Raw genomic sequence first — 27,299 nt, forward strand, 5'->3', positions numbered from 1 at the left:
GGCTAGCTCACGTGCTCACTAACCAAGCAGGGACACAGCTGAAATTATCCTCCATGTTCACACTCCTTCTGAACACCACTTCTACCAACTCATGGATTTGGTTATGAATCTGGGGAAAAACTGCCTCAAGCAAAAAGAGTCATGAACTGAGATCGAGTTTAATAGATGAAGGGGGGGGGGGAGTGAAAAACTGATTCAAAACTAGTCACTCACCATCACCTGCCCAGAATTAACATCTGGTTTGTAAATAAAATGGAGCTAAACCTGCAAAACCCTCACCCTGAGTCCTGGCAGAAGAGGTGCACGCTGCCATCTGCACAGTGCAGAGCAGAAGACTTTTCACCGGTAGACAATGACCAACTTACACATATGCAATAAGGTTAATGGGAGCATGGAAGTGGTCCTGAGAGAAAAGAACACTGGCTGCTGTAGAGCCTGTGTAAGTTTCAGGCATTGAGTGGGGACCATTTATGTACATACTTACCTTAAAGCCTGAAGAAATCAGGACTCTACAAGCTATCAGATCTATCTATGAAAAAAAAAAAAAAGAAAAGGTATTTCTAAGAGCCCACTGCCAAATTAGAGGTGCTCTACTGTCAAGCCTAAGGCCTCTGCAAACATTACTAATGCTAAGAATTAATAGGCAAAACCTTAAACTTTTAATAGTCGTTACCCACAGTGAACAAAAGGTATTCATGACTGTGAAGTGGAAGTAAGAAACGTGGTTTAGTTTTGTTTTATAGATTACTCAATTTTTTAATTCTAAACGAAAAGTCTCAAGACCCATTTTAAAGTTAAATGCAGTAGCTGTGAAGTCTTTCTCCCTTCAGGTGCTTGGGATTGGCCTCCAAATCTAGTAGATCTCTGAGCCAAAAGCAGATTCTCAGGAGGTGGGTCCAGAACAACAGAAGGGTTTCAAGGGCTGGGAGGTAGCACTCTCAGCACTGGATTGTTTAACTACAGGCAAGTAACAGAAGTCATGGACTGTTGTGGATGAGAGAGATTTGACAGTCTCCCCAGCAAGATGACAAACTGAGGAAGTGCAGTAGATTACTATAGGAAGTTATACAGTAAAACTCTTGGCAATCTTTTGAAAATATTGCCCGGCTCCCTCAGACTATGGCACCCAAGTGGGAAGGCATGCACACTTAGCTCAATGCCTACTGTCATGAAGGGGTTTTGTTGTTTGGAGTGGGAAGGACTTACAGGAGTGTAGCTGAGCCTGTACGAAACTGTAGAGGGTCCAAGTGCTTCTCCTACTCTAAGAGAAGTCTGGGACACAGGTAATAAAAAGTGGCCCTGAATTTTTGAAAAGGGTTGAAAATTTCATCTGTATGGGTGCCACCAACATCCTGCCCTTAAGGGGAGATAGCTGGGAGGCGGGCCTGAGGTATCTTCACTGCTGAAACCTCTCTCATATTTTATTTGGTAGAGAATGTGACAGAGCACATAGAAATAAAAACGACGAATGATGGTGGGGGTCAAAGAGTACATCTTAACTGCCTCTAAGCCTGAAAAAGAAAGCTGTACAGACATCTACTGTCGCACACTGAAGAAGCATACATGACCAAGTGAAGGTTCATCACATGAAAAATCATGAAACAGACATGCATTTTCAGCACAAGAACATTAAGTTTGTTAAATTACCTTTTCTTTAGCTAAGAAGGCAAAGCTAAGGACTACTTCTGCAAATACTCAGGTTCTCCCAGCCACCTTGGGCTAGAGGATATAGAAGCCTAACTGAAAGTCTGGAGATAAAGAACACAATCTCCTGTGGCTTGCAGTCCCAGAAGAAGAGAACAGGTATTGCTCCAGGCACCACTGCCTCTCTCATCAACCTCCATGCGTGTGGTACAGAGAAGAAGAACTCAAGACAAAGCTCAACAGTTTGTGTCTTAGCAGTCTATTTCTATGCTGTTTCGATACACACGAGGTGAATGGATGCCAAATCACCTGATTCTTGGTATCATCTTGGTGAAGCAGTAGCCTGCAGGCTAAGGCTATGCTACAAAGTGAACATAGTCAAGACGCAACCGTTCTCTGAAGAAAAACCGAGGAATTGCTGTTTGTGTCGTAAATGCTCACAGTTCCTCTTTCTCCTCCCCGCACCCAAACCCTTCCCCCCCAACACCCCAAATACTGTCTTGGCTTCCTGCAAGGTCTGACTTTGGACTTCCTGAAGTAGATGCCTTATCTTTGCATACAACAATCCACAATCCAGTTTTCTTCCGTCAGTCTGTCTGGTCCCGTTTTCAACTCAAATAAAACGTTAATGTCTGCAGCACCTTGCAGCAAGAAGCTCCACAATTTAACTCTACATGGTGTCTAGAGCCATTTCCTTTCGTTTGCGACACCTGCTAGTTTCATTTGAAGTCCCCTGCTTGCTGTGCTGGAAATAATTGAACACATTGCCTCCTGATTTACCCTGTCCACATCGCACATGATTTCACAGACATGCATCAAATCCCCTTCCTTCAAGTCATCTAATCTCTTCTCCTATGAACTGGCAGCTCAAAGCTGTTGGTCATGTCATCCAAATTACAGAGAGAAGGAAAGAAGGCAAGCACACAGAAAGAAGGCAAATTCAGCTGTGTCAGAGCTGGGTGGCAGAAGAGAACAGGGTATCTCTACACACAGGGAGATCGACAGTGTGCTGACCCACTTTACTTAACACAGTAGCACGCAGGTGAGTTTCAGTACTGGGATCCTACCTCATGGCTGCCAAATTTGGATCACTTTGCTCAAATGCATTAAATAAAGAAAAATAAGACCTCAAGTGGCCATAAAAATAGGCTCAAAGCAATCTCATGTAGATCAGCAAAGTCAAATGCATAGTCCTGCATCTGAGAGGGACTAACGCCAGGCTACAGTGCAGGCTGGGCACTGAATGGATAGAGAGCAGCTTGGCAGAAAAGGTCTGGGGTCTTAGCGGACACTAAGTTCAAGAGGAGCCAGAAGCGTGACCTGCTGGCCAAACATGTACTGGATTGTGTTAGAAAGAATGTCAAGGGAAGTGACCCTTCCCCTCTATCCAGTACTCATGAGACCATACCTGGAGTCCTGCGTCCAATTTTAGGCTGCTCTGTAGAAGGACACTGACATGCTGGAACAAGTCCAGCAGAGGGCCACCAAAAACAATTGGGGGCTGCAGCGTGTGATACGTGAGAAGAGGATGAGAGAGCCAAGTTTGGTCAGTGTGGAGAGGGAAGACTGAGAGCAGATAGATGCCTAGTAGGCATCTTCAGCTGCGTTATGAGGGTACAGCAAAGATGGAGACACACATCAATGGGCACAAGTTGCAGCAAGGAACCATTAAACAGTAAGAAGCATTTTTTCACCATGACGTTGGTCATGAAAGGTTGCACAGAAAGGCTGTGCAATTTCTATCTTTAACAGATATTCAACACCTGACTGGACGCAGTCCTGACTTAAATTTCTACTCCAAAGGTTGGACAAGACTATCTCCTGAAACTCCAATTTGCATCCTTCTATGACTGTAGTAAATTTGGTCAAAACTTTGATTAAGTCATGGAAGAAAGCAGCATGAAACTCACCGGCCTTGTGGTAAAATTAGCAAACAATATAACCGAAAAATTTGTCTAGTATTGTACTCTAAGCTTTTACGCTGTTTCTGGCTTTCTTCTGTAATACAGAAAGGTCAAGACATGGCCTAGATTTCTTTCCCAAAAGCTACATTCATTTTTTTCTCAGTGCAAAAATAAGAGTTCCTCCTCTTCCTCTTTTCTTTTCCTCAGTTGTGACAGATGTTGTGGAAAGGGCTAAACTAAAAAAGCAAGCTTTGCACCTGTTCTGAAGGCAACAACAGTTGTGGTTATCCTATCCTCTCCAGAAAAATATACATACTCTTATAGCATGCACAAGGAGAATTATGTTCCTCACTCTAATAAGCTAGACGTAGCAGTTTCATCCTTCCTGTGGCATGTAACTTTCGAGGGAAGTTGTGGTTAGTAAGCAGAAGGCACTCTGATGCAGCCTACTTTAAATATAGAGATGCTGAAAATTGATTGTTCTTAACTTGCCAGCCTACAAATCAGCCAGATAATGTTTTAGCAGCAGCTGCTGCTGCTAAGCAGTTAAGAACCTGATGAAACCTCCATACTGCAATTTCTAACTATGGAAAGCTACAGTAATTCTGTCTAGATGTAACAATAACATAGATCACAGTGTCCAGTTGGACAGGAAGAGAGGAGGCAGACTTGCCAGCTGCATGCATGAGGCATTTTTAACAGAAGGACATAGAAATGAAAACTCCTGACAATTTATCAGACTGCAGAGGCAACTGTAGGACAAGTTTTGTTGGTTCTTTTTTGTCAAAAAAAAAAAAAAGTACAGTGGAAGCTATTTGAAATAACCAAAATGCTCATCAAAATCTTATTCCTTCACTCAGCTGAGCACAAACCAACTAGTTTAAATGTGTCCGGGCTAGCTAATAAGAGAAATATATAGTAGTGTTAGTTATGCTAAAAGAGGGATACAGGGCAAAGTTTCAGGTTCATAATAATCTAGATAATCTACAGGATGTTGCCATTATTATTATTATTTTTTTTCTGCTGTATTAAGAAACTATCACTTTAACTTCACAAGAGCTCTAAGTTGTAAATCCAGCTAAAGCCTGAAGTGATACCATTTGTTTTAGCAGTGTTTTCTGGTAAAACAAACAGAAAGCTTGCTTTCTGCCTTTCCATCTATAATCATTTTTATAAGCCTCTGCTCTTTGTGCTTATAAATATATATGCTTTTTTGAAGTACTTCTCTGTTGTTATGCTTACACACTAAGGAGATGGTGCTTAGGGACATGGTTAAGTGGTGGCCTTGGTAGTTAGGTGGATGATGGACTTGAAGATCTTAAGGGTCTTTTCCAACCTAAATGACTCTGTGTTTCTGTATCTCTGATACCTGACATCTCATTATCTCTCCTCGTGGCTTTGTTCTAGAGAAAAAACAATGTGAATTATCAGACAGGATATCTAGCAAGAGATCCGTAAGAACACAATACATTGTATGTCACTAACAAAAACACGGCCTAGAAGAAAGTATCTCAGTTTTATGGAGGAAAAAAAAAACAACAAGCCATCTGAGTTTGCTGGTATAATTGATGATGTTAGCATTAATTTTATTAAATGAAGGATCTTTCATCTTTAACTCCTCCTTAACCCACAAGCTAGAGCAGAAGCTTCGATACCGCCACTGGCAAGCTGAACTTGTGACCACAAACGCCAGGAATGGCTGCAAAATGGGCAGCTTTCAATTCTGGGCACAGCCAGGCCATCTCTTCACCCTCCTGCTTTGCTCTTCTGCTGCACCGTTGCAGCCATTCAGCTAGTACCCTCATCACGCCCTTGGCCATGAGCAGTCTCTGCTACAAAGGAGCGCCAGGAGAGCTGCCCACAGCTAGGCAAACCTACGCTGCTAGACAGACCACCACACAGACAACCACAGACGGAAAGCCTAAGGTCAGGGAAATGTCTCCTGGTGTCCAGACTGATTTTACTGCCTCGATAAAAGGCCTCTATATGCTGCCTCCGGTCTTCTGCTGCATGTGTAAGCTGAATTTGGAAAAACTGATTCCCCTGGCTACAGCTCTGCATTCCTAGTAAAGTGGTTGCTGATGAGGAGGAGGCACTTACCGTGCAGCTCAGCATCTCCATTCAGGCGGCCAAGCACCACCACCATCATATATTCCTTTGCAGTGCTTCTTGTGCTGCTGCTTGGAAATTGCTACTGAAATTAAATGACTAATTATTAGAATATTTTTGGAACAGGTATCAATAAAGAGCTAGTACCATAATGTATTTAGCGCTGGCACAGGCTGCCCAGAGAAGCTGTGGATGCTCCATGCCTGGAGGTGCTCAAGGCCAGGCTGGATGGGGCTTTGGGCAACCTGGTCTGGTGGGAGGTGTCCCTGCCCATGGCAGGGGGTTGGAACTGGATAGTCTTTAAGGTCTCTTCTGACCCAAATTGTTTTGATTTTAAATACAGATGAAGCCTCTTCACAATATAGCCTAAGATAAGGGCTTCACAACTTGAAAAGAAAAAAAGAAAAAAAAAGAAAAAGAAGAAAAAAAAAGAGGAGACGAGAGGAATTTATATTTAAAATTTTAATCAGTCTTCCAAGACAGAGCAACTTTTACTAGCTAATTTATATCCTCTGTGAAAATAGGTATGATTAGCAGGGCAAAATGATGGACTTGAACTCTAAAATTAGTTCTCAGAAATCTGTTTATAATGCTCTTTCACAAGGTGTCACTTTCTAGTTACAAACAAAAACAGGAAACAAGTGTGCCTCGATGGCCACAGACACGCTTGGTGGAAGAAGTTTTTGCTACTCTCTCTTCACAGTTTTATCCAACTTTGTCAGTATCTCAAAAAAAAATGTCTACGTAAATAAGAACTATGATTTACGCTCCATCTAATCCAACTACTCAGAACAGGACGATCCCACGCAGAGGATGATGACAGCAGTTGCAAGGAGGGGGTGAGGAGAAATACCGGGATGTATCAGCAAGATGCACCAAAAATTGCAGAGCACCCAAAAAGCAAAAGTTAAGGTCTTAAGTGACCTTTGCTTAGAACAGCAACGCTTCTCTGATCTGTAAGGTACCAGAAAATGAGCAGCATCTTGAATCAAACTGCAGAAGTATCCTTACCAATAATGACTTGTTTATCTATTGCAGTAGCCAGCAGTGGACGAGTGTTTTATAAAGAATTAGTGAACCACACAACCACTAATCCAGGTGTATGCCTCACATAAATAACCACTACTTAATCTAGGTGTATCTAATCAGTAGTGTAATTAATCAACGTATGTGTACCGAATGCATATTTAGTCAATGCATGTGTAGTCGATGCATATTTAATCATAAGTATAGGTATAGTGTATTGTCTCATCACATGAAATACCATACACAATTTGTTCTAGGACCGTAGCTTTATCAATGAGACAAGAATAACTGAGCATTTTGTCCAAGGGAATGTGAGAAGCAAAGTCCTCGCTCAAGGCTTCACTGCTGTCAGTGACAGATGAATCTGTGCCGTGAGAAAGACCCTGTGGAAATACTTGTGAGCTCAGAGCTGGTGAACCTCACCACAGACAGGATCTGCGCCACGTGCTGTGCCCTGACCAGAGGTCAGCCTCAGGCTCTATCAGCTCAAGGTTCCCAGCATCAGAAGAGACATAAGGTTTCACAACTCGCTAACAGCTTTTCTGGGCTAGGAGTAAATTGTTACCTGCCTTGTAAGTGTTTGTGCCTTTCTTATAAGGAACCAGAAAGAACCAGCCTCTCCTCAGTGCAAAAACACCCTGTATTGCATTTATTGCTTTTCTAACCGCAACACCAGTAGGACAAGAGCTGAGTTGCAAATCCTTCTCTCTAAACAGAAAAGGTATTCTTTCAAATCAAAGAGACCAAATGGGACTAGGTTAAAAAATTAAATGAGTAAATTTTTGCTGTGAGTAGAATCAAAGTGGACAAGGGAGGTTCAGGTTGGAAGTGAGGAGACATTTCTTCTCAGAAAGAGCAGCCAGGCGTTGGGATGGGTTGCCCAGGGAGGTGGTGGAGTCACCGTCCCTGCGGGTGTTCAAGGAAAGGTTGGACGTGGTGCTTGGGGACATGGTTCAGTGGGAGACATTGGTGGTAGGGGGATGGTTGGACCAGATGATCTTGGAGGTCTCTTATAACCTTACTGGATCTGTGATTCTGAGCTATCCAAAAATTTGTAACAGAGATTCAAGCAGTGCTACCTCTGAGAGAAACTGGAAGGAAGCAGTGCTTGCAAGAAAACAAAAAAATAAAATAAAATATGAATTTTAAAAAAATATTCCCGTCTTTTAGGGTGGTAAGGATGGTCAACATACACAAAAATATAGCAACCACTTAACACTACACGAGCTTGGGAAAAATGGCTAAACATTTTTAGTGACTCCTGTGCTCAATACATAAAAGCTTAAATACCAGTGCTAACAAAGCCACAGATGCCTCAGAAGCTAATAAATTTATCTGTTGAAAACAAACTGGTGTAATAAAAATATCCCTTAATATAAAAATATAGGTCTTACTTTTTGAATATTCTCATCTGTGCTTCCCCATAACACCTGGCCTTTGGTAACAGTACTGAGTAAATGAAATACTGTGGGCAACATCAACATTTGCTCTCCCCAGTTGGCTTCAATTTTAACTTTTTAAATATTTTGCAACAGGCATGAGTGAGGATTATCAACTGACTGCTCAAAATCCTATTGAAAAGAACAAGTTTTCCACTCTTAATATCCACCTCCCTTCTAGAGAAACTGGCTACATGGAAAAACAATTTCTGACGGAATTTTTAAATTAATTTAGTGTTTAAAAAGTATATAATCGCAGACTGAAATATTGTGTGTTTTTACTTCACAAAGTTTTATATAATATAACAGATAATAATCATCAATTTATCTTTCCTCTTCTCTCAATCTCACTTTAAAAAGTTCGAAGTGTTGGTACGAAGAAACCCTCTGCAGCAGCAGCCTTCCCACACAAAGCAAAAAAAAAAAAACACAAATCAAACTGTATTACCATTTCTGTTTCCTCACACATCATAAGAATAAAGGGAATTGCCACACCAAAACACATTCCTCTCTGATCTGCTACCCCGACTGTGACAGACGAGTAATAAATCATTCAGAGATGCAAGCAGTCTCTCAGCAACATGCCTGGTGCACAGGTCCTTTGTCACAGATATCGGTTCTTCTTTGAAACCACCCAGTACACAAATCCAATTACAACTCGTTTATCTTTAGAAAGGGTTAAGAGAGCAGGCAATCATAAGCCAGCTGGCCAAGCCCCACGTAACGTTTACTCCATAAGCTGCTTACAGAATACTGACTGCAGAGATTAATCCTGCGGCGGGGCAGGCCAGTTTCTCTTCCCTCAAAAACAACACATTTCCAATCTGAATGATTACACTTATGTCACAGAGCTCTAACAACGGCATGGTTGGCACTTTCCACCGAGAAAAGTAACACGAAAATAAGTGTGGAAGTGGTGACATTCACTTCTGTGTCAGCTTGCAGTTACAAACGCCACTCTTGCATCTGCCTGCATCAGGAAAAGCGTTGCCTGCATCAGAAACAGGGCGGCCAGCAGGACTAGGGAAGTGATCGTCCCCTTGTAAGCAGTACTGGTGAGGCCAGACCTTGAGCACTGTGTTCAGGTTTGGGCCCCTCACTACAGGAAGGCAGTGAGCTGCTCAAGCATGAGCAGAGAAGAGAAACGAGCTGGTGAGGGGACTAGAGAACAGGGCTTGTGATAAGTGACAGAGAATTGGGGCCGCTTAGTCTGGAGAAGAGGAGGCTGAGGGGAGACCTCACGGCTCTCTACACCTACCTGAAAGGAGGCTGCACTGAGAAGACTGTTGGTCTCCTTTCTTAGGTGAGAAATGATAGGACACGAGGAACCAGCCTCAAGTTGTGCCAGGGAAGGGTTAGATTGGATATCTGGAAGAACTTCTTCTCAAAAAGGCTGGTTAGGCATTGGAAAAGGCTGCCCAGGGAAGGGGTGGAGTCCCCATCCCTGGAGGTATTTAAGAGATGCATGGACGTGGCACTGAGGGACATGATTTAGTGGTGGGACTCAGTAGGTCAGGTTGATGGTAGGACCTGATGATCATAGAATGGCTCGGGTTGGAAGGGACCTTAAAGATCATCTAACTCCAACCCCGCTGCCATAGGTAGGGATGATCTTGAAGGTCTTTTCTGACCTAGATGATTCTATGAATTTGAAGGGGCAGCTCATCTCAGGGAAACCCTTTCAAAAGTGTTACCACCTTAATACCAGATACATTCAACAATTTGCAATACTTTTTGTCAAACTACCTCATATGGCTTCCTTTCTCTTAAGTGATGTTATAAAACTGTGTATTTTGTGTGCATCCACATGCATCAATCTGAGAAGAGCGTATCAGACAGGACCTCACATTCCCAGCTGCAGCACAGAGATAGGTCTAACATCTCAGATGGCACAGCTTTGTATAGGGCAGAGATTTTGGCTGATAACGGCTTTTTGGTCTCTTCTCACAGTTATTAAATACAGGGCTTGTAGTGACATAGGAGAAGCCTGTTGGATAGGTTATAGTGTTCTGCCACCCTCCTCTGGCAGAGGTTACTGCCTCTACAGCAACCCATGCTTTAACCACAAGCATCCTAGCAGTCACCCCTGAACCTTGTGGTACAGAGTCATGGAGGGAGAAGTCCCTCTTCTGACTTTCCAGCTACATGCTCCCATTGCTTTCCATGCTCTGGTGCTGGCATTCATCCACCCAGAAGCGGGAAGGCTCAGAAACTTCAGCCTGTGCAAAACAATCCCTACAAAAATTTAGAAATATATGTTTTTCTGAGTTTTTCTTTTAACATAATTTTATCTCCCTATAACCACTGCCTGTAGGAAGTCAGATGATTTGCGCTGCAAGTGGTAGATAGGAAAGTACAGGCTGAGGCTAAGGGCTTGCTCTGTAAGCAGCGGCGTACACGTGAAGCAGCTCACCCGTGCATTAAAACTGCACCTTCAGCAGGTGAAGCAAAGCCACAAGTGTTTTCTTGCCCATTCCTTTAGAAGGCTCTGGTAGAGGGGTGGAGAATACAGATAGGGAAATGGTATCTGCGTTTTGAACTAACACAGCTTTTTCCATTAGCCGAACGCAAGTCATAGGCCTCAGTTCAGAGTCTGGGTGGCTCAAGTTCCCTCACACTGATAACATATCACTTTGCATTTATAACTATATTTTTTTAAACCATTACTCTGTCCCTTCTGCCCCATGTATTAAGGTCTTCACAGTTCTCACAAGACTGTAAATATGCTAGGTCTCATTTTCTGATCCTGTCCCCTGACTCCAATTTCTTTTCACTATTACTACTGTACTGACCAGAAATTACTTTGATAGAGTTTGTTGGTACAGATTGCAGACCCAAGATTTTGGGGGGGATGTGATAAATCATTCATAGTCTGGAAGCACATAGCTTAAGCTCTTAAGGACAAAGATTTTTAGCTTAAGAATACCAGCAAAGTGGATTCCTTTTTAAGCTGAAAAGCTTAAAAAAAGCAAGGTGACTGTCTTTTCCTGTTGCTGGTTGAACATAGCATGGAAGGAGTGAGGCACATCTTGTCTTTCCCATTTACCCATCTCACACTTCCAGCACAAAGAAGGGGTTGTGAAACAGATGAGAAGATGGATGGAAGTATGCACAGAGACATTAGCAAGTAGTCCTTCCTTTCCTTTGAATGGATATTTGCATGAACATTCACTGGGATTAGTGCAAATACTCACCTCTCTTAACCACAGCCCTAAGAAGTTACTTGCAGAAGGAACATGGACTTCCCAGCATAAGAGAGCACAGCACCTATTGCCTCAGGCCTGCAGCTACTGTCTCAGGACTTTTATGTACACTAAGGCGCAAATAAAACTCCAGTTTTTATTTCTGGCATGGAAACATTCCTTAATGATTCCACAGAGGACACTGAGACTCGTGTCTGGTGTTTACTCCTAGACACCTTGTCTTCTCATGGTCTGCTGTTCACTATGACCGTCTGTCGAGCTCTGGGCACCCCAGTACAAGAGAGACCTAGACATACTGGGAAGGGTCCAACCAAATTGATCAAGAGACCAGAAGCAGCTCTCCTATGAGGAGAAGCTGAGAGAGCTGGGACTGCTCAGCCTGGGGGATCTCGTCAATGTCTGTAAATACCTGAAGGGAGCAGGAAAACAGGATGGATCCAGGCTCTTTTCAGTGGTGCCCCGTGCCAGGACAAGAGGCACTGGGCACAAACTGGCACCCAGGAGGCTCCCTCTGAGCACCAGGAGCACTTCTGTGCTGTGCGGGTGTCGGAGCACTGGCACAGGTTGTCCTGAGAGGCTGTGGAGTCTTCTCCTTGGAGGCCTTCAAAAGCCACCTGGACATGGCCATGGGCAGCCTGCGCTGGGTGGCCCTGCTGGAGCAGGGCTTGGGCCTGGTGGCCTCCAGAGGGCCCTGCCAACCTCAGTCATCCTGTGGTGCTGTGAAATATAGTAGTTTAGATGAAATATCAAGCTGAGGAAATATACAAGAAACATCAAGATTTTCTGAAAATTGATACAGGAATTTGGGATATGTTCTGTGTAGAATGAAAATGAATTATGAATCTAAAGAACAGAGCCCAGTCTAGAAGTTGATGAAGACCTTGATGTTTATTTTGGTAAGCTGACCTTCATGAGCCACTCTACTGAACCAAGAAGAGTGGACAGCTTTTCTTCATTTACGATAGACAGCTACTTCAAGAGGCCCTTGAGAAGCATATAACCTTGGAAGTGCAACCTTATACTGGGAACAGTCCAACTTGTAATGGGGATTGGCTTTTATCTCTGTATCTAATGTATACATTTATGACATACTTTTGGACCATATGTTGCTTTGGACATATGGTTTTATTTTAGGTGGTCCCACGTTGAGGCAGGAGTTGCACTCGATGGTCCTTGTGGGTTCCTTCCAACTCAGGATATTCAGTGATTCTATGATTTCATCCTGCAGACTTTTATCTTAGAGGAAATGCATTTTAATCAGTAGTAATCCAGAACCCTATGTTAAGTGCCTGAATTCAAAGAGTAATGACTTCTCTTAGTTTCATCTGCAGTGTTTTCTTCGCTTTTCTTTTTTTAAAAGTATGCAAGTCCTACTTGTACAAAGCTCCCTTTTTTTTTCTGCTGTAAAGGAACAGCAGAGAGAGGCCTAGGGTTCCATCAGCCTCCCAGAACTATTTGCAGGGATAAGCTTGACAGCTGGGTGAGCTTGGGAGGGAGAGGTAAGGCACCACAGGCAAGTGAGAGCTTCAGCCTTCCCTACGAGCTCCTGATACCTGACCCCATACACCCAGCACATCACATAACTTACTACGTTATATTCAGTACATTGTAATGGACATCATAACACCTTCAAAGGCTAAGGGCTAGCAAAAAGAGTTTTTAATGTTCATCTTATTCACAAAGTTTGGCTTGCTTCACAATACTTGAAAATACTTGTTTCCCACACTTTATTTGGTGGAGGAGGATAGGACATCTTTCACACCTTGTTTTGATCCCTGGCTTTAGCTCATCTTTTCTTTTTTTCCCCAACAACAACTCTATAGATATTCCAAGACCCAAGGCAGGAAACTGTTTAGCTTGTTCATGACAAAACAGAAACAAAATAGAAAAGCTGCAGCAAAGAAGTGATTTCTTTGCAAAAATACTTCCCCATTAAGACCACCAAACAACCTCTTTTTTTTTTTTCCAACTACAGACCAAGGTGACTGAAGCAAAGTGATGACTAAACAAAATGGATATATTCAGTAAGCATAAAATAAAAGCAAAGAGGAAATTTTAAAACGAAGTCATACCAAAAACTGTTATTTATACATAGTCTGCAAAGTCCTTTAACTCTGAAAAAAAAAAACACATTCTAATTTCTTAATACTTTAGTGAAGCAACCACAGTAGTTTTCTTACTGTATCTATGTACACTGTCTTGTCTCATGCCTATTTGTTTTTAAAGACTCGATCATGTAATTGTGCCTTCTCAGAAAATCACTGAACTTAGTGAATCAACTTTTGTCCATTTCTTTAGCAAACCATTAAGATTTTCTTTAAACTATCTGCAACTGCAAGGCCTCCTTTGTGAAGTTACTCAATCACCCTCTCTGTCCTAAGACAAAAATGATATACTCTATTTTACAAAAACACCCAACAGACACAGTATCTCCTCATATGAATAACAACTCCAACTACATTTGAGTATTTGTCCGTCCTTCTTCCTTTTTTCCCCCTACCCCAATCAAAAAACAATTATCCTACAGATCTGAGGAGAGGGAAGAAGATTCATAGACCATCATTAGAATGATGGCAGTTCATTCCGTGACGGTGAGGGATATTCTACCTGCTTTATTATAGGATACCAGATCCCTAACAAAAAAGTTTCAGCAATCAATCCATGCTCATAGCAGAACTTCTATGAATATCACACAACTGATATTTTTAGGATGTAATGACTACTTCAAGACTCTGTTTTCCTTCAGATCAAGTAACATGGGGCACTACCATTAGTAAGTCATGTCACAAACAATAGCCAAAATCATCATTTGTTCAGAATTGTTTGGCACAGACATCTACAATTAGCTGCAGGATTTCCTTCTGAATTCCAAGGGGACTTCCACTTTCCTGTCTTCCTTTTCTGGGGTTGAACATGAGGAACAAACAAGGTGCTGCTACTTCCTGAAAGAGGAAGGGGTAAAAAAAAAAAAAAATATCAAAAAAATTAAAAGACCCACCCCCCAAAAACCAAGCCAACCAAAAAATAATAATAAAAAAACAACCAAACAAAAAAAATCCATTCCAGTAAGGACAGAAAGAAGAGATCATTTTCTTAGAGCTGACCATCCCCAGGCAGTCTATAAATAACCTTCAAGGGTCACTATTAAGCTAAAAAGGAGGCCTTCTACTCCCACCAGCAAGAAAGAAGGCATCATTCATTTTCATGAAATAATTTAAACTTTTAGAACAAAAACACTCACTCCTCCAGAAAAACTAAAGTGCTGCAGTAAGAAAGTCATTGCTATTGCATCCAGTTTTGATAGAGACATACCAGACAAACAAAATAAAACAAATCCAGGGAGTTGCTGGCTTTAAAAGCACAAGGTTGTTTCATTTTTTAATATTTATCCTTATGTTACATAGTAGCTCCAGAAGAATGACAGATATGTTTCAATTTCTTCTTCCTCCACTAGGTGTCTTCTGATTCTCCACTTTTCCAGGATAAATTCAGACAATGCCCAGTAAGGACATATCCACCAATTCATTCTCAGAATTGTATTTTATTGTCCAAAAAAAAAGAAATGCAAGGGGACCTGTTACAGTATGCAAAATGTAACTCTTTGAACAATACCAGAATTTGCAGTTCCACAGCTACAGGAATGATCTAAGCTTACATACCATGAAGTAACTCCCTTCCATGGGACGGTCAAAATGGTTTTCAATCTTTATAACTGGTTTTCCTGTACCATTGGCTGAGTACTGGAGGTGTATAAAGGAATTATAAAGGAATTACTTAGTTATACCTGTTTTCTGCTGTTCTAAAGATCTGTTGCTACACTAGCTGAAGATCCATAGATGGCAGCATTGATGCAGTAATTAAACTTCACCACATCGGTCAAAATGCATTTCATGTAACTATTTCTTACAGGAGGCTAAACCCCATTGCCAAATGCCAGAGATCTCAGCACCAGGCAATATAAGAATCAGGCCATGAACTGCCTGGCAGTAAAGAAAAGCCAGATTTGACATCACTACCAGAAGGTACCGTGCCAAGTGCTCACACAGTAATCATGATGCTTTAAACCCTTTCATCTTGGAAATAAACTACATCATCTAGACAGTAATGGGCACTGTGAGCTATGGGCAGCTGCTATATTTCTTATGGTTACCTATATATGCTGTCAAAGTAGAAAGAAGAAGTCATACAGAGTTGTCCCCCACCCCTCTTCCTTTACTGCCCTTCCTTCTTCCAGTGCACCTTGTCCAAAAGAACCTTGCACTCCTGTTCCTGCTGCAGTGCAACACCACACACAGTACAGAGCTTAATTACAGGCAAATGAAAACAAACCTAGAATCTAAGAATAGCTGAGGCTGGAAGGCACCTCTGGAGGCCATCTGGTCCAAGCCCTGCTCCAGCAGGGCCACCCAGCGCAGGCTGCCCAGTCCCATCTCCAGGCAGCTTTTGAAGATCTCCAAGGAGGAGACCCCACAGCCTCTCAGGGCAACCTGTGCCAGGGCTCTGACACCCGCACAGCACAGAAGTGCTGCCTGGTGCTCAGAGGGAGCCTCCTGGGTGCCAGTTTGTGCCCAGTGCCTCTTGTCCTGGCACTGGGCACCACCACAAAGAGCCTGGCTCCATCCTCTCTGCAGCATCCCTTCAGGTATTTACAGACATTGACGAGATCCCCCCTGAGCCTCCTCTTCTCCAGGCTGAGCAGTCCCAGCTCTCTCAGCCTCCCCTCATAGGAAGATGCTCCAGCCCCTTCATGCCCTTGGTAACCCTCCGTTGGACTCTTCCCAGTATGTTTAGGTCTCTCTCGTACTCTGGAGCTCAGAACTGGACAAAACTCAGGATCTCCTACTTAACAATTTACCAGACGTTCTAGGACAAAAATAAAATGCATCACACCCAGTATGATTTGGACGCATAGGACGGAAGTATTCAGAAAATAACAGCTACACAAGTCCAGGCTTAGCTATACTGGCTCTTCCTCTCTTAAAGCCATCTTTAACAACACAGAAACTGAATGCTTACATTATTGAATTTCAAACCCATGTCCTGCCTTATTCTGCTAGGCTTCTTGTTGGGATAAATCTCAGGAGTTCCAGCACCTTCCTGTGAGAGAGACTTGCAGTTGAACGGTAGTTAGTAAGAAAGTACAGAGTCCTCTGACAGGACCTGGCTCTGTACATACTTGGGATATGATAGATGTTATCCAAGCCTAAAGCATAAATGCATTTAAAAGAGCAGAAAAGAATGGCACACTGGTAATCAGCCTTCACTGTGTATTTGTGTAGCACACCTCCACTGGTATTTTTCACACAGCATTAACAAACAAACAAAATGATATGACAGAACAGCAGGTCTGCAAGTCAGGTGCAAAATCAGTGACTTCTTGGAAATCATCTGCTAGCAGCTAGCTCTGCTGTCTTCCTTTGCCAGCTCCCAGCATCAGTTGGATCTGTCCCAGTGTCCAGGTCCTGTTCTGAGCATGTTCACACTCACCTTTTCCTCCATTTCCCTCCAAGAACAACACTGCACAAACCTGCTTTGTGGAGCCCCACTGCTACGTGGCAGGAATTGAGCTGTTTTGCCCTGTCTGGACTATCAGCACCAGCCCCTTCACCCTCTTGAACACCTCCTCTCAAGTCAGCTCCAACCCACCCACAGCAGCACACCAAGCTCCACAACCTCAACGCGTTACCATGCTCATTAATCTGTGCCAGAGACAGGTGGCACTGACAGAGGAAGACAGAAGTGACAGCGGACTGTCACTTCATGAAAGCAAGCTACCTGCCAGGGCTGGGCACCGTGGACGGGAATGCCTTACGGAGCAAGGTGCCCTTGAATTTAAAGGACAGTGCTCACCCTAATTCAGTAACTCGTGCAGCTCACTCCGACTTCAGGTACTCTAGATTAAATGCTTCACTGACATGCTAAACCATATGTAGCACTTTTAAATTATTTAATTTACGATTATACATACTCAGGGTAGTAACTGAGCAGAGGCTGTCTGAGCTCCTGAACTCTGGAGGAGTCAAAACAATCTTCCCTACTTCTACACCAGCCTCCATAAAAAAGCTGAGCACAAGCAGCTCTCCACAAAGAAATTTCTCTTGAAGCATTAACTCTATGCCTGGGAGGCATATCAAGTTTCAACACAGTATTCCTACGCACCTGAGACTTTTAAGAGCAGTGTAAGAGTAAAAATATCACACCCCATATACTTAATCCAGAAAGAATATTTGAAAATGGTCTTATAGACAGTTCTGAACAGGAAGAACTAACTTAACTGCAGAGTTCCTGACAATACATACAGATTTTCTGAAAAGCTGAATATTCGGGCAGATTTTAAGTAACTAAAAAATATTTGTCATGAGAAATCTGTAAAATTTGGAAAGGAAAAAAAAAACTGCTTACCATTGCAACAGAACATTAGTGGAAAGCAGACCACAAAACAACATTTTAAGAAATTTGCCAACAGCAATATGAATTCATCAACAAGCTTGGAGCTGCTTTGGTATTTGCCATGAGGTAATATGTGACTACATACCTGGTGAGATTGCTGCTGTGTAACAAACTGCTAGTCTACTACTAGTCTAGTCTACTACTCTACCATTAGACATCTAAGAGATGCAAACTTTCATTTCAATACATTTTGGAAGCACTGCTTCTTTCAGAGGTTGACGCTGAACAGAGGAACTGCAGGTCTGACGCACTGTGTACTTTTAGGGTATTTAGAGACAGGGGATGTGTCCTGGCTCTATGAAAAAAGGAAAAGAAAAAAAAAATCAAAAACCTTAGGAGAAATATGGAGAGACAATTTATTGATTTTTTAAAGGAGAAAATCAGGAACTCCAACTAAATACAGATGAAAAAGCAATATGCAACAGTAACCAGATTATGTCAGGTAGAGCTAACCAGGATGCAGCCCTGTTCAGCTGCTCTGTTTCAGCTGCCCATCCCCATCAGCAATGCTGCACACAGCATTTATACTCACTCACAAGCTGCTGAATGAAAGAGGAGGGATAGCTATGCCACGAACCAGCCTCAAAGTCACATGCATATGGCAAATCTGAAAACATTTCCAACAAATATATGCATTTAGAGCCACTACAACTTTTAACCAGTAGCCTATTCCTTTCACCATGGTACAACACAATACGGGAATTAAAAGCGAAGCACAACTTCATCAAGGTAGAGAACAGTAACCCAAAATTGCATTTGTGAGCTCACCCACAACATCAAGCTGGTAAGTGAACAAACTGGCACATGGAAGAGAGCTCCTTCCTGTACCACTGGCTGTGCAAGAAGCTTCAGTTCTTTCTTTTCAATGGGTCCAAAGGGTGCAAAGTTCAGAAGGAAAAGGTAAACGGAAGCTTAAGCCTGCTCTTTACACCAGGCTGAAAAAGAGAGGATTTTTTCTGCCCCTTCAGGTGCAGAACTTTTCTGTATCAGACAGATAAAGCTTACATTACGTGGTAAGTGGACAGGCAACACACACTCTGCTATACCACGAGTAAAGCACCAAGAAAGAAAAACAAGCACTATATCACTCTTGTAAAAGCAACAGCATAAAGACAATGCCTTCAGCGTTGCACTTTCACATCATTGCAAGTGATGAAGCTGATTTCTTTTACAGCTTACTACCTGTTAGTGAAGTCAGGGTAGCAGACCACATGTGCACCCTGCCTTATCCTCAGACATGAAATACGTTGGCTTGGCTTTTCTCCCTGAACTTCAGAACAAAACAAAACAAAACAACAAAAAAAAAAACCAACAACCAATGGAACTGAGCATTTACTTCAGTAAAAACCGGAGCAGTGGAAGTACTCACCCTGCTAAGGGAAACCGGTGCAAGACACTCATCTCTAGCTGACAAAACAGAACAGAATGAGCAGAAAACAAAAACAGCAGCAGGTGCTTCCTACAACAGACACCAAGGCACCAGGGGAACGTAATGCAGCAGAGGGGCCAGCTACCTCTCTCAAACCACAGTCAGTGCAACTTTTCAGTCATGCGTTCCTGTCCCAGTGTTTACCCCCCTGCAGCTGCAGCCACCCTGAGCACCTAGGCGAGGACCAGCACGCACTTGCTGGTGCCGCGAGCAAACTGTGCCCAGCAGAGCTGCCCTTCCCTGCCCAGCGGGAAGGACCTCAAGGCTGTCAGCGCTCAGGGGGCTGTGTCTGCTGCTCCTCTGCTGGGCAGGCTGTGAAAAGCCTGAGTGAAAGCTCAGGCTGTAGTTCACATGCTATAGCCAAGCAGCCGGATGGCTTAAGTGCCACTGAACTCAACGTGTCTGTCGTATGGAAACTGACAAATTACATCCAGGTGCCTTCACAAGGCATTGCCTCCACTGCAGGGAGCTAAGAAGTCAGAAGTCAGCCAACGCTCTTCAGATAAAATTAGACACAGCTGTAAACTGTCCTCCTTTCAACCCTTCCCCAAGAAAAGAGCAAGCCAAGAGGGACTTTACTACATACAGTTTTTCCAATCCCAGCCTCAACATCTGCCTAGTTTGATCCAAACCCGGAATTAACTTGGTACTCCCTCTTTAGCTCTGGGGACTGCCGTCTCTCCATTTGCTTGTTCAGGTACATTCCTGGTGCAGCTCAGGTTGAAGGGACGTTAGGAGTTCTGCAGATTAGTTATCAAAAAATAAAATGCTCTTGTCTGCAAGAGTTTAAAAGCCTAGTTATCTTCTTGCAGAAGCTACACACTCTTTTTTAAACCTTTTAAAAATATCTGTGTCACTGAATTTCAATGAACTTTCACTAAACTTGAAAACAGTATGAGTGACTCATCCTTCTGGAGCTTGCTCCACAGTCGTTATGCTAATGATAAAGCCACTGAACAGTTTTCAACAGTGTTTAGACCTTCAGATGTTCTCTGTAAAATACAGCTTTTTAAGATACTCCTTAATCCGAAAATATCAAGCAACACTGAAGTATTTATATTTCTATAGGATGGACTGGGCAGGATTGCCTAGTCAACTGCTCATTGAGAGGTCTTTGAAATGAACACAAAAATAAAGTTTGGTATATAATCATAAAAACATAAGGGTTGGAAGAGACCTCCAAGATCATCTGGTCCAACCATCCCCCTACCACCAATGTCACGCACTGAACCATGTCCCTAAGCACCACGTCCAACCTTTCCTTGAACACCCCCAGGGACGGTGACTCCACCACCTCCCTGGGCAACCCATCTCAATGCCTGGCTGCTCTTTCTGAGAAGAAATGTCTCCTCATTTCCAACCTGAACCTCCCCTGGTGCAACTTGAGGCCGTTCCCTCTAGTCCTGTCACTAGTTACCTGTGAGAAGAGGCCGACCCCCAGCTCCCCACACCTTCCTTTCAGGTAGTTGCAGAGAACAATAAGGTCTCCCCTGAGCCTCCTCTTCTCCAGACCAAACAACCCCAGTTCCCTCAGCCGCTCCTCACAGGACTTGTGCTCCAGGCCCTTCACCAGCTTCGTAGCTCTTCTCTGGACTCACTCGAGAACCTCGATGTCCTTCTTGTACTGAGGGGCCCAAAACTGAACACAGTACTCAAGGTGCAGCCTCACCAGAGTTCATGTGAAAAGTAAAGTATCAGTTCACCTGAAAAGTAAAGTCCAATGTTTAAAGATATCACTAATCTACACACCGAAAACTATACCAAATCCCACCCTGTGGCTAGTTCAGCTGTCACAATGATCTGTGCAAATATCAGTGCACTACCACAAACCCATCCAACAGAGATAAGTTACATGACTCCAGGACAGAAGGTATTTTTTACAAAAGTTACTTTTGGTTTTTTGTACTTTTGTTACTAGGTGGGGATCATCTGCCTACATCACTCTTACAGTCAGTGAAGAGGATGCTCCCACAAACAAACCTGATTCTGGCTACATCTGAGCTGCTGGACTTGGTTACTTCTGGCACCACGTGCACATCCTAGAAAATTCTTGATTGCATGTCAGGGGGAAACTGAAACATTACTGCCCCATTTCTCGACACACATCTCTCTTCACTTCATCTGTGGGGGAAAATGGAGGCAACCAGAGGTAACAAGCTCAGCATAGCGTGCTTCAATGTCCTAAAGACTAACAGAGACTTGCTGCTATCGAGCACTGTACAAAAAGCCTGGAATATCTCCTTCTCTGAATGGTTCTTTAAAAGGCTGGGTCTTTTTTTGAGTGGACAGAGAGAAAACATAGGAAATCAGTCCTCCTTAGCTATTCGCCATTGTGAATATTCCCATCCCATCACAAATGTCTATTGCAGTGACATAGTTTGTTGATCTTATTCCATTTTAATAACAACTAAAAAACCTCTTAATATGGCATTTTTATGCAAAGCTGTTAAATAGGCATGTTCTTATTTCAGAGAGCAAATAAAATATAGAAACACTGCTGTTATGTTGGTAAAACACGGTCAGTACAGATATAAACCAAGCTATGTATTCAAGTGAATCAAACTTCTCATTTCAGAAGTAGGGAGTTACTGTCACTTTCAGGCTGACTGCTGTTCAAGGCAATATAAATAAAATGGGGATTTCCACAAAGCGGACTGCAGTCTACAGAGAATACTTTAACGTTGTGCATATTAGAAATTTTTACATAACCAAGATGTATATTCTTGCAGTTGCCTTTGTGTATAAGCATCAACCCAAAAATGCTTTCATTAACCACAAATAATTAAAAAATATATTTTAAAAGGGTATGTAGTACAAATGTCTAATCGGACTACACTGGAAATACTATAAAAGGTACCAGAACTATTAGTTCACAAATACTGCAAGTTCATACGTATGTATATGAAATATTCACAAGCAACTTTAATGTATGACCAATAAAAAAGCTCACAACTGGCTAGACTGCGTCACTGCTTCCTGCCTGCGAAGAGCTATTTTAGCATAGTGAAGCTGAGCACAGAAGAGGAAGTCTAAACCTTCTACAGATTCGGGGCTATGAAACGAGCATCTCTGAAGAAACTTTGTAGTGCACAAAAGGTAAGTAACAAACCATTATATTATACCAGTAAAGTAACTCGGATGTTTCTGTATGGTGCTAAGATAGACTTCTTTCTTCAGAGGCTGAACACAGGCATAAATTCTAGGACTAATGAATAGAAATGTAAGTTGTTAATGCACTTAACACCTTTGAATTATCAGCAGCATTCTATAAATAACATTTAAAGCAAAATGAATGCATTTGCAGAAACAGTCCCATAAACACTGTTGTTCAGGATTTTTACAATAGATTAAAAATATTTAATAACTAAAAGCATTAATAAGTATATTATCAGTAAATAAAAATATTTGTTTTCATTAAACAAAAAATAATCATTTATTAAACTATAATCTTGTTGCTTGGTCTCTCCGTGATTCACTGAAGGCCACGTCCTCCTCATGGAAATGCGAGAAAGTGTAAGGGATAGACAGAGAAAATAAAAGGGGTTGGGAGGTTTGGACAAAGAGGTACACAGACGATCCTTTAAACAGAATCACTGTTCCCTAACTTGTAGTAAAAATCTAGAGGAAAAGAATTAATTCTGATTTTGTCCTGAAAGTTTGTGTTCTTGTACATAGCACCCATACGGGCTTTACAATTCGTGTTAGTCATTAAGGACCTCAGCCATAATTAAAAAATTAGAACAGGTTGACAAACCATACAGACAGATGTCAGGTCAATCATTCAAAACTACCACAGACAGACACCTGGAAACCAGCGATTCTAGGGACTTCAGCAAGTGCTTTTATCAATAGAAGTAAGTGTTCCCATTATGAAATACAACACCTAGAGCAGAACTTTCCAACCAGAGGCACCTGAAGATCTACTTGGGCTGACAACGTCATTGTTTCTTACCTACATGTTTATTTTTATATTCTTAAAAAGTAAATTTTGCATAAAAACATATTGACAATGCTGATATGGACTTAAACCCACAATGTTTGGAAACACTGACTTCAAGAATTGAATAAAATTAAAAAACCTCGCTGTTACAATATGTCCATTCTTTGATATATCTCAAAACTGGCACAACCTTGAAATAACCTGCAAATAAGCCACAGGTTTTCCTGTTACAAGCTTGAGTCAGATTCAGCTTCCCCTCTTCCCATCAACATCAACCTGCAGGTTATTTCAGAAACAGGACCTGACTAGAAATGACTACAGTCACTGCAAGTCCAAAGGGGGAGAAGAGCAAAACCAAAACCAAAACCCAAACCCATGTTACTTATTCATCTATAAAGAGTAAATTCTTCTGCCTATCCTATACATTAGTACTCAGTTTACCTGCTAAGTCAGTCAGGATCTTGATATAGGTAGTAATGCACAATGTCATAAGCAACTATTAGCAAGAGAAATCACAAGGAGAAAAAGAGGATTCTGAGGATTTGCTGTTGTTGTTGTTTTTAAGTTTATGAGGACTTTAACTATGCATATTTAAGATTTTTTTTCACATTAAACATTACCAAAAGTATACTACATGCCATCACAAAGCCTTGCTGAAATAGTTGGGGCCATGCTGTTTTGAAATAAGATTTCTCAAGCATTTCCAACGATGCCAAACTCTTAAAATGCGTGGGATTTTTCCTAGCAATATGTGGACAATTTTATGTAACAGCAATAAAAGTGGGATGGTATGACAGATAATATTTCAACAGTGCTACAAGCATGTGCTACAAAAATTTTCTTTCAAACATATGCAACCTACCCCAAGCAGGCTCTGGTTCAAACCACTGTAGAAGTTCCTATACCACTGTATAAAGCACCTGGTAGGCATTACAGTGAAAGCGTAGAATACTGGAGCTGTAAAAACGAGCTTCTGTTTTAACGAATTCTCCACTCTGGGGGGTAAAGCACACAGGAACCATGCATCATTCTTCTCTTGATAAAGTTTTGGTGCCTACATGCTGCTGTAGGAGTTATGTAGCTGTTTGTCACGGGTAGGAAGATCGGACAAACAACAAACTCACTCTTTCCTTCTCCTCTTCAAACAAGTCGCCGCAGGGTTGGTTAAAGGGTCAAACAGGACAAACCCTCCCATGCAAATTCACAGAATGGTGATAAAACCGAGAGACAGGAAAATGGAGGAAGGGTGGGTTAACAACAGCACCCATGCAACCACCAAGTATGTTCTGGCATCCTCAAATAGCTCGAGAGTAAACCAGGGGACAATCTCTTTCTGCCCTCAGAAGTTGAGCTTGCATAATGAAATTTCAGATTTCAAACTCCTAGCTGAAGGAAGCAACGCTGCTGCGCTCTGGGGCAGCTGGCTAATAGCTAGGTCAGCAAACAACTTTTCCCCAAAAGTGCTGTTCGCACAGGCTCTGGTTGGAGTCTGTGCTGCTTCCCATCTTTTTATTTTGTTTTAAATAGGAAGACTATAAACCTATTCATCTCATTCATATGTCAGATGATTCACTCTGAAGCCCTGGGATTAAATACTTTATTCGAACCTACAGAGCTATTGAGATAGCTTTGTAATGGCTTTTATGAGCAACAGCATGCACCTATTCTTTTGGGATCCAAGTAGTTCCCACAGAAATAAAATGCAAAGTAAAGATTCCATTTTGCATATCCAAATGTCACTACATGCCATGATCACTTACTTCTTTTCATAACTAGTCATTACTTTTTCAACAGTGACAACTTGAAAAAATATTCTCTTTAGAAAATAGCTCTCTTACTTCAATTACAGCTGTTTCTATCTAATCATCAGCTACTGAAGCACATTCAAAATAGTTGGGGCAATCCTGACTTTCTCATTCCTCTGAAGTAATTCAACATTTTTAATTAAAACTAGCTTATCCATACTATGCCTCACAAGCCTGACAGTACACAAACTTTCTTCGTGGCATGGTATGGATCTGTAGTCATTATTAAACCCCATCCTACGAAAATCCTCATTTGTTTTTAAAGACAGTTTTTACTTGTCTGAGAATAATTTTTCCTACTTCATCTATTTTCAGGGTTCTTATGGGGTGCAACAACTATTCCTAAATTCAATTACAACATGATGCCTGGAAATCACCACCCTGAAGAATACAGGATTGCATCACTGGTCTTCTACAGCTTTATATTCGCAGTGGGATTGTTAGTGAATGCCACTGCACTATGGGTTTTCAGCTGCACTACCAAGAAGAGAACAACTATAACTGTATATATGATCAACGTGGCACTGCTTGACATAATTTTTATCTTTTCCTTGCCTTTTCGGATAGTCTACCATGGGAAAGAAACATGGCCTTTTGGAGATGCATTCTGTCGGTTCATCAGCGCTTTGACTGTATTTTATCCAGCCATTGCTCTGTGGTTGCTTGCTTTTATAAGCGTAGACAGATTTATGGCTATTGTCCAGCCCAAGCACGTCAAGGAACTGAAAAATACAAAAAAAGCTCTGCTGGCTTGCACTGGAATCTGGATAATGACCCTTGCAACAACTTCCCCACTGCTGTTTCTACATTCTGATCCAGACAAAGCCTCGAATTCTACCACCTGCCTCAAAATGCTTGATATCATCCATTTAAGGGAAATAAATATGTTGAACTTTTCTCGATTGATATTTTTCTTTTTGATTCCCTTGGTTATCATGATGGGGTGTTACCTCATCATTATTTACAATTTTATCCGTGGCAAGACTTCCAAACTGAAGCCTAAGGCCAAGGAGAGATCCATAAGAATCATAGTTACTCTGATTGCTCAAGTACTCGTCTGCTTTGTACCCTTCCACGTTTGCTTCGCCTTCATGATGTTGCAGGATGAAGGTACAACTTACAATCCCTGGGCAGCCTTCACCACCTTCCTCATGAATCTCAGTACATGCTTGGACGTTATACTGTACTATATTGTTTCTAAACAGTTCCAGGCTAGAGTCATCAGTGTAATCCTGTATCGCAATTACCTTCGAAGCGTGCGCAGGAAGAGTTTTCGAACTGCAAGTGTAAGGTCACTCAGTAATGTGAACAGCGAAATGATATAAAAAGAGAAAACTGGGGGAATTTTGTAATGTAAACAAGTGATTCTTTTTCCATATTCTAGCATTTTGGCTACACTGAAAAATGTTCTACAGCCAGAAATAACAGATGTTTGTGGCACTGTAACTATGAGAGAAGCAGAATTATAATGGCACCTCTTCATATTTGCTCAACAGCTTCTGTAAATCTGAAATGAATTAAAACCTAGTAGCTGTGTGAAACTGTCCACCAGTTTTGTCATCCCAAAAAATTGTGAATATTGCCAGACAACAAAAAGGGACTATTAATGTAATAAAACACAGACAACACTGAAAAACTGTGATGCAATGTATCCTATATTAATTGTTATATTTGCACAGCCTAACAATCACAGAACTATTGCATATCCCACACTCCTAAAATCAGCTTCATTCTGTCAAGATCAGTACGTCAGTATGATTAAAAGAGAATGAACACGTAGGAAACATTTATATTTCTTTCACCTAAAACTTTCTTTGACACAGATTTCTGGTAACCGACAGCAGCTCTGGCAGTCACAGGTAAAAGCACCAGCAAAAAGTGTGGTAGTTGAACTGTTCATTAGTTGCCTGTGGGTGTGATGTGCACATTTATTACACTCTGCTCTTGCACAAAGTATCTTTTTACACAGATGAAAATATTGAATTTGTCTAGACATACTGCTGGCTTACATCCCAGCTAAAAACCACCAAAGTAGCAAACATGGTGAATAACTGCAGTACTAGTCAAGCATTAGACTCCCTTTGAATACTCACATACTACAAGAAATGTATTTTTCTAATACCAAACGTATGTTTTTTCTTCCTCATTAAATCAGCCTTTAGCTACTGTCAAGAGTCACACTAAAAAAGTAAAGATCAGAAAATCTAGTGTAGTGTTCAGTATTCAAAATCTTGCCCCATGAGCTTTTATTACTACCTCAGAGTATGCAACACATGGGAACTCAAGTCTTATGAGGCTGATCTTGCTTGTCAGAAACTTAACCACAAAGGCTCTGCAAGCTCTACAGTTC

The 27,299-nt window shown here is 41.8% G+C and overlaps 2 protein-coding genes across 2 annotated transcripts in view; one reads left to right on the forward strand and one right to left on the reverse strand.

The window, feature by feature from the left end:
• The window catches only part of UBAC2 (UBA domain containing 2), a 104,306-nt gene that overhangs the window by 59,583 nt on the left and 17,424 nt on the right, over positions 1-27,299 (reverse strand). The gene's annotated exons all lie outside the window — the stretch shown is intronic.
• GPR18 (G protein-coupled receptor 18) lies at positions 25,309-26,274 on the forward strand. The gene has a single exon (XM_035557022.1). It carries the CDS (start codon positions 25,309-25,311, stop codon positions 26,272-26,274), a length of 966 nt encoding a protein of 321 aa, XP_035412915.1.

This window comes from Cygnus atratus, chromosome 1 (genome assembly GCF_013377495.2).
Source record: "Cygnus atratus isolate AKBS03 ecotype Queensland, Australia chromosome 1, CAtr_DNAZoo_HiC_assembly, whole genome shotgun sequence".
Taxonomy (NCBI): Eukaryota; Metazoa; Chordata; class Aves; order Anseriformes; family Anatidae; genus Cygnus; species Cygnus atratus.

What these genes read in the sequence shown, in the direction of transcription:
- GPR18 (XM_035557022.1), top strand. Translation starts at nt 25,309, where the DNA reads ATGATGCCTGGAAATCACCACCCTGAAGAATACAGGATTGCATCACTG.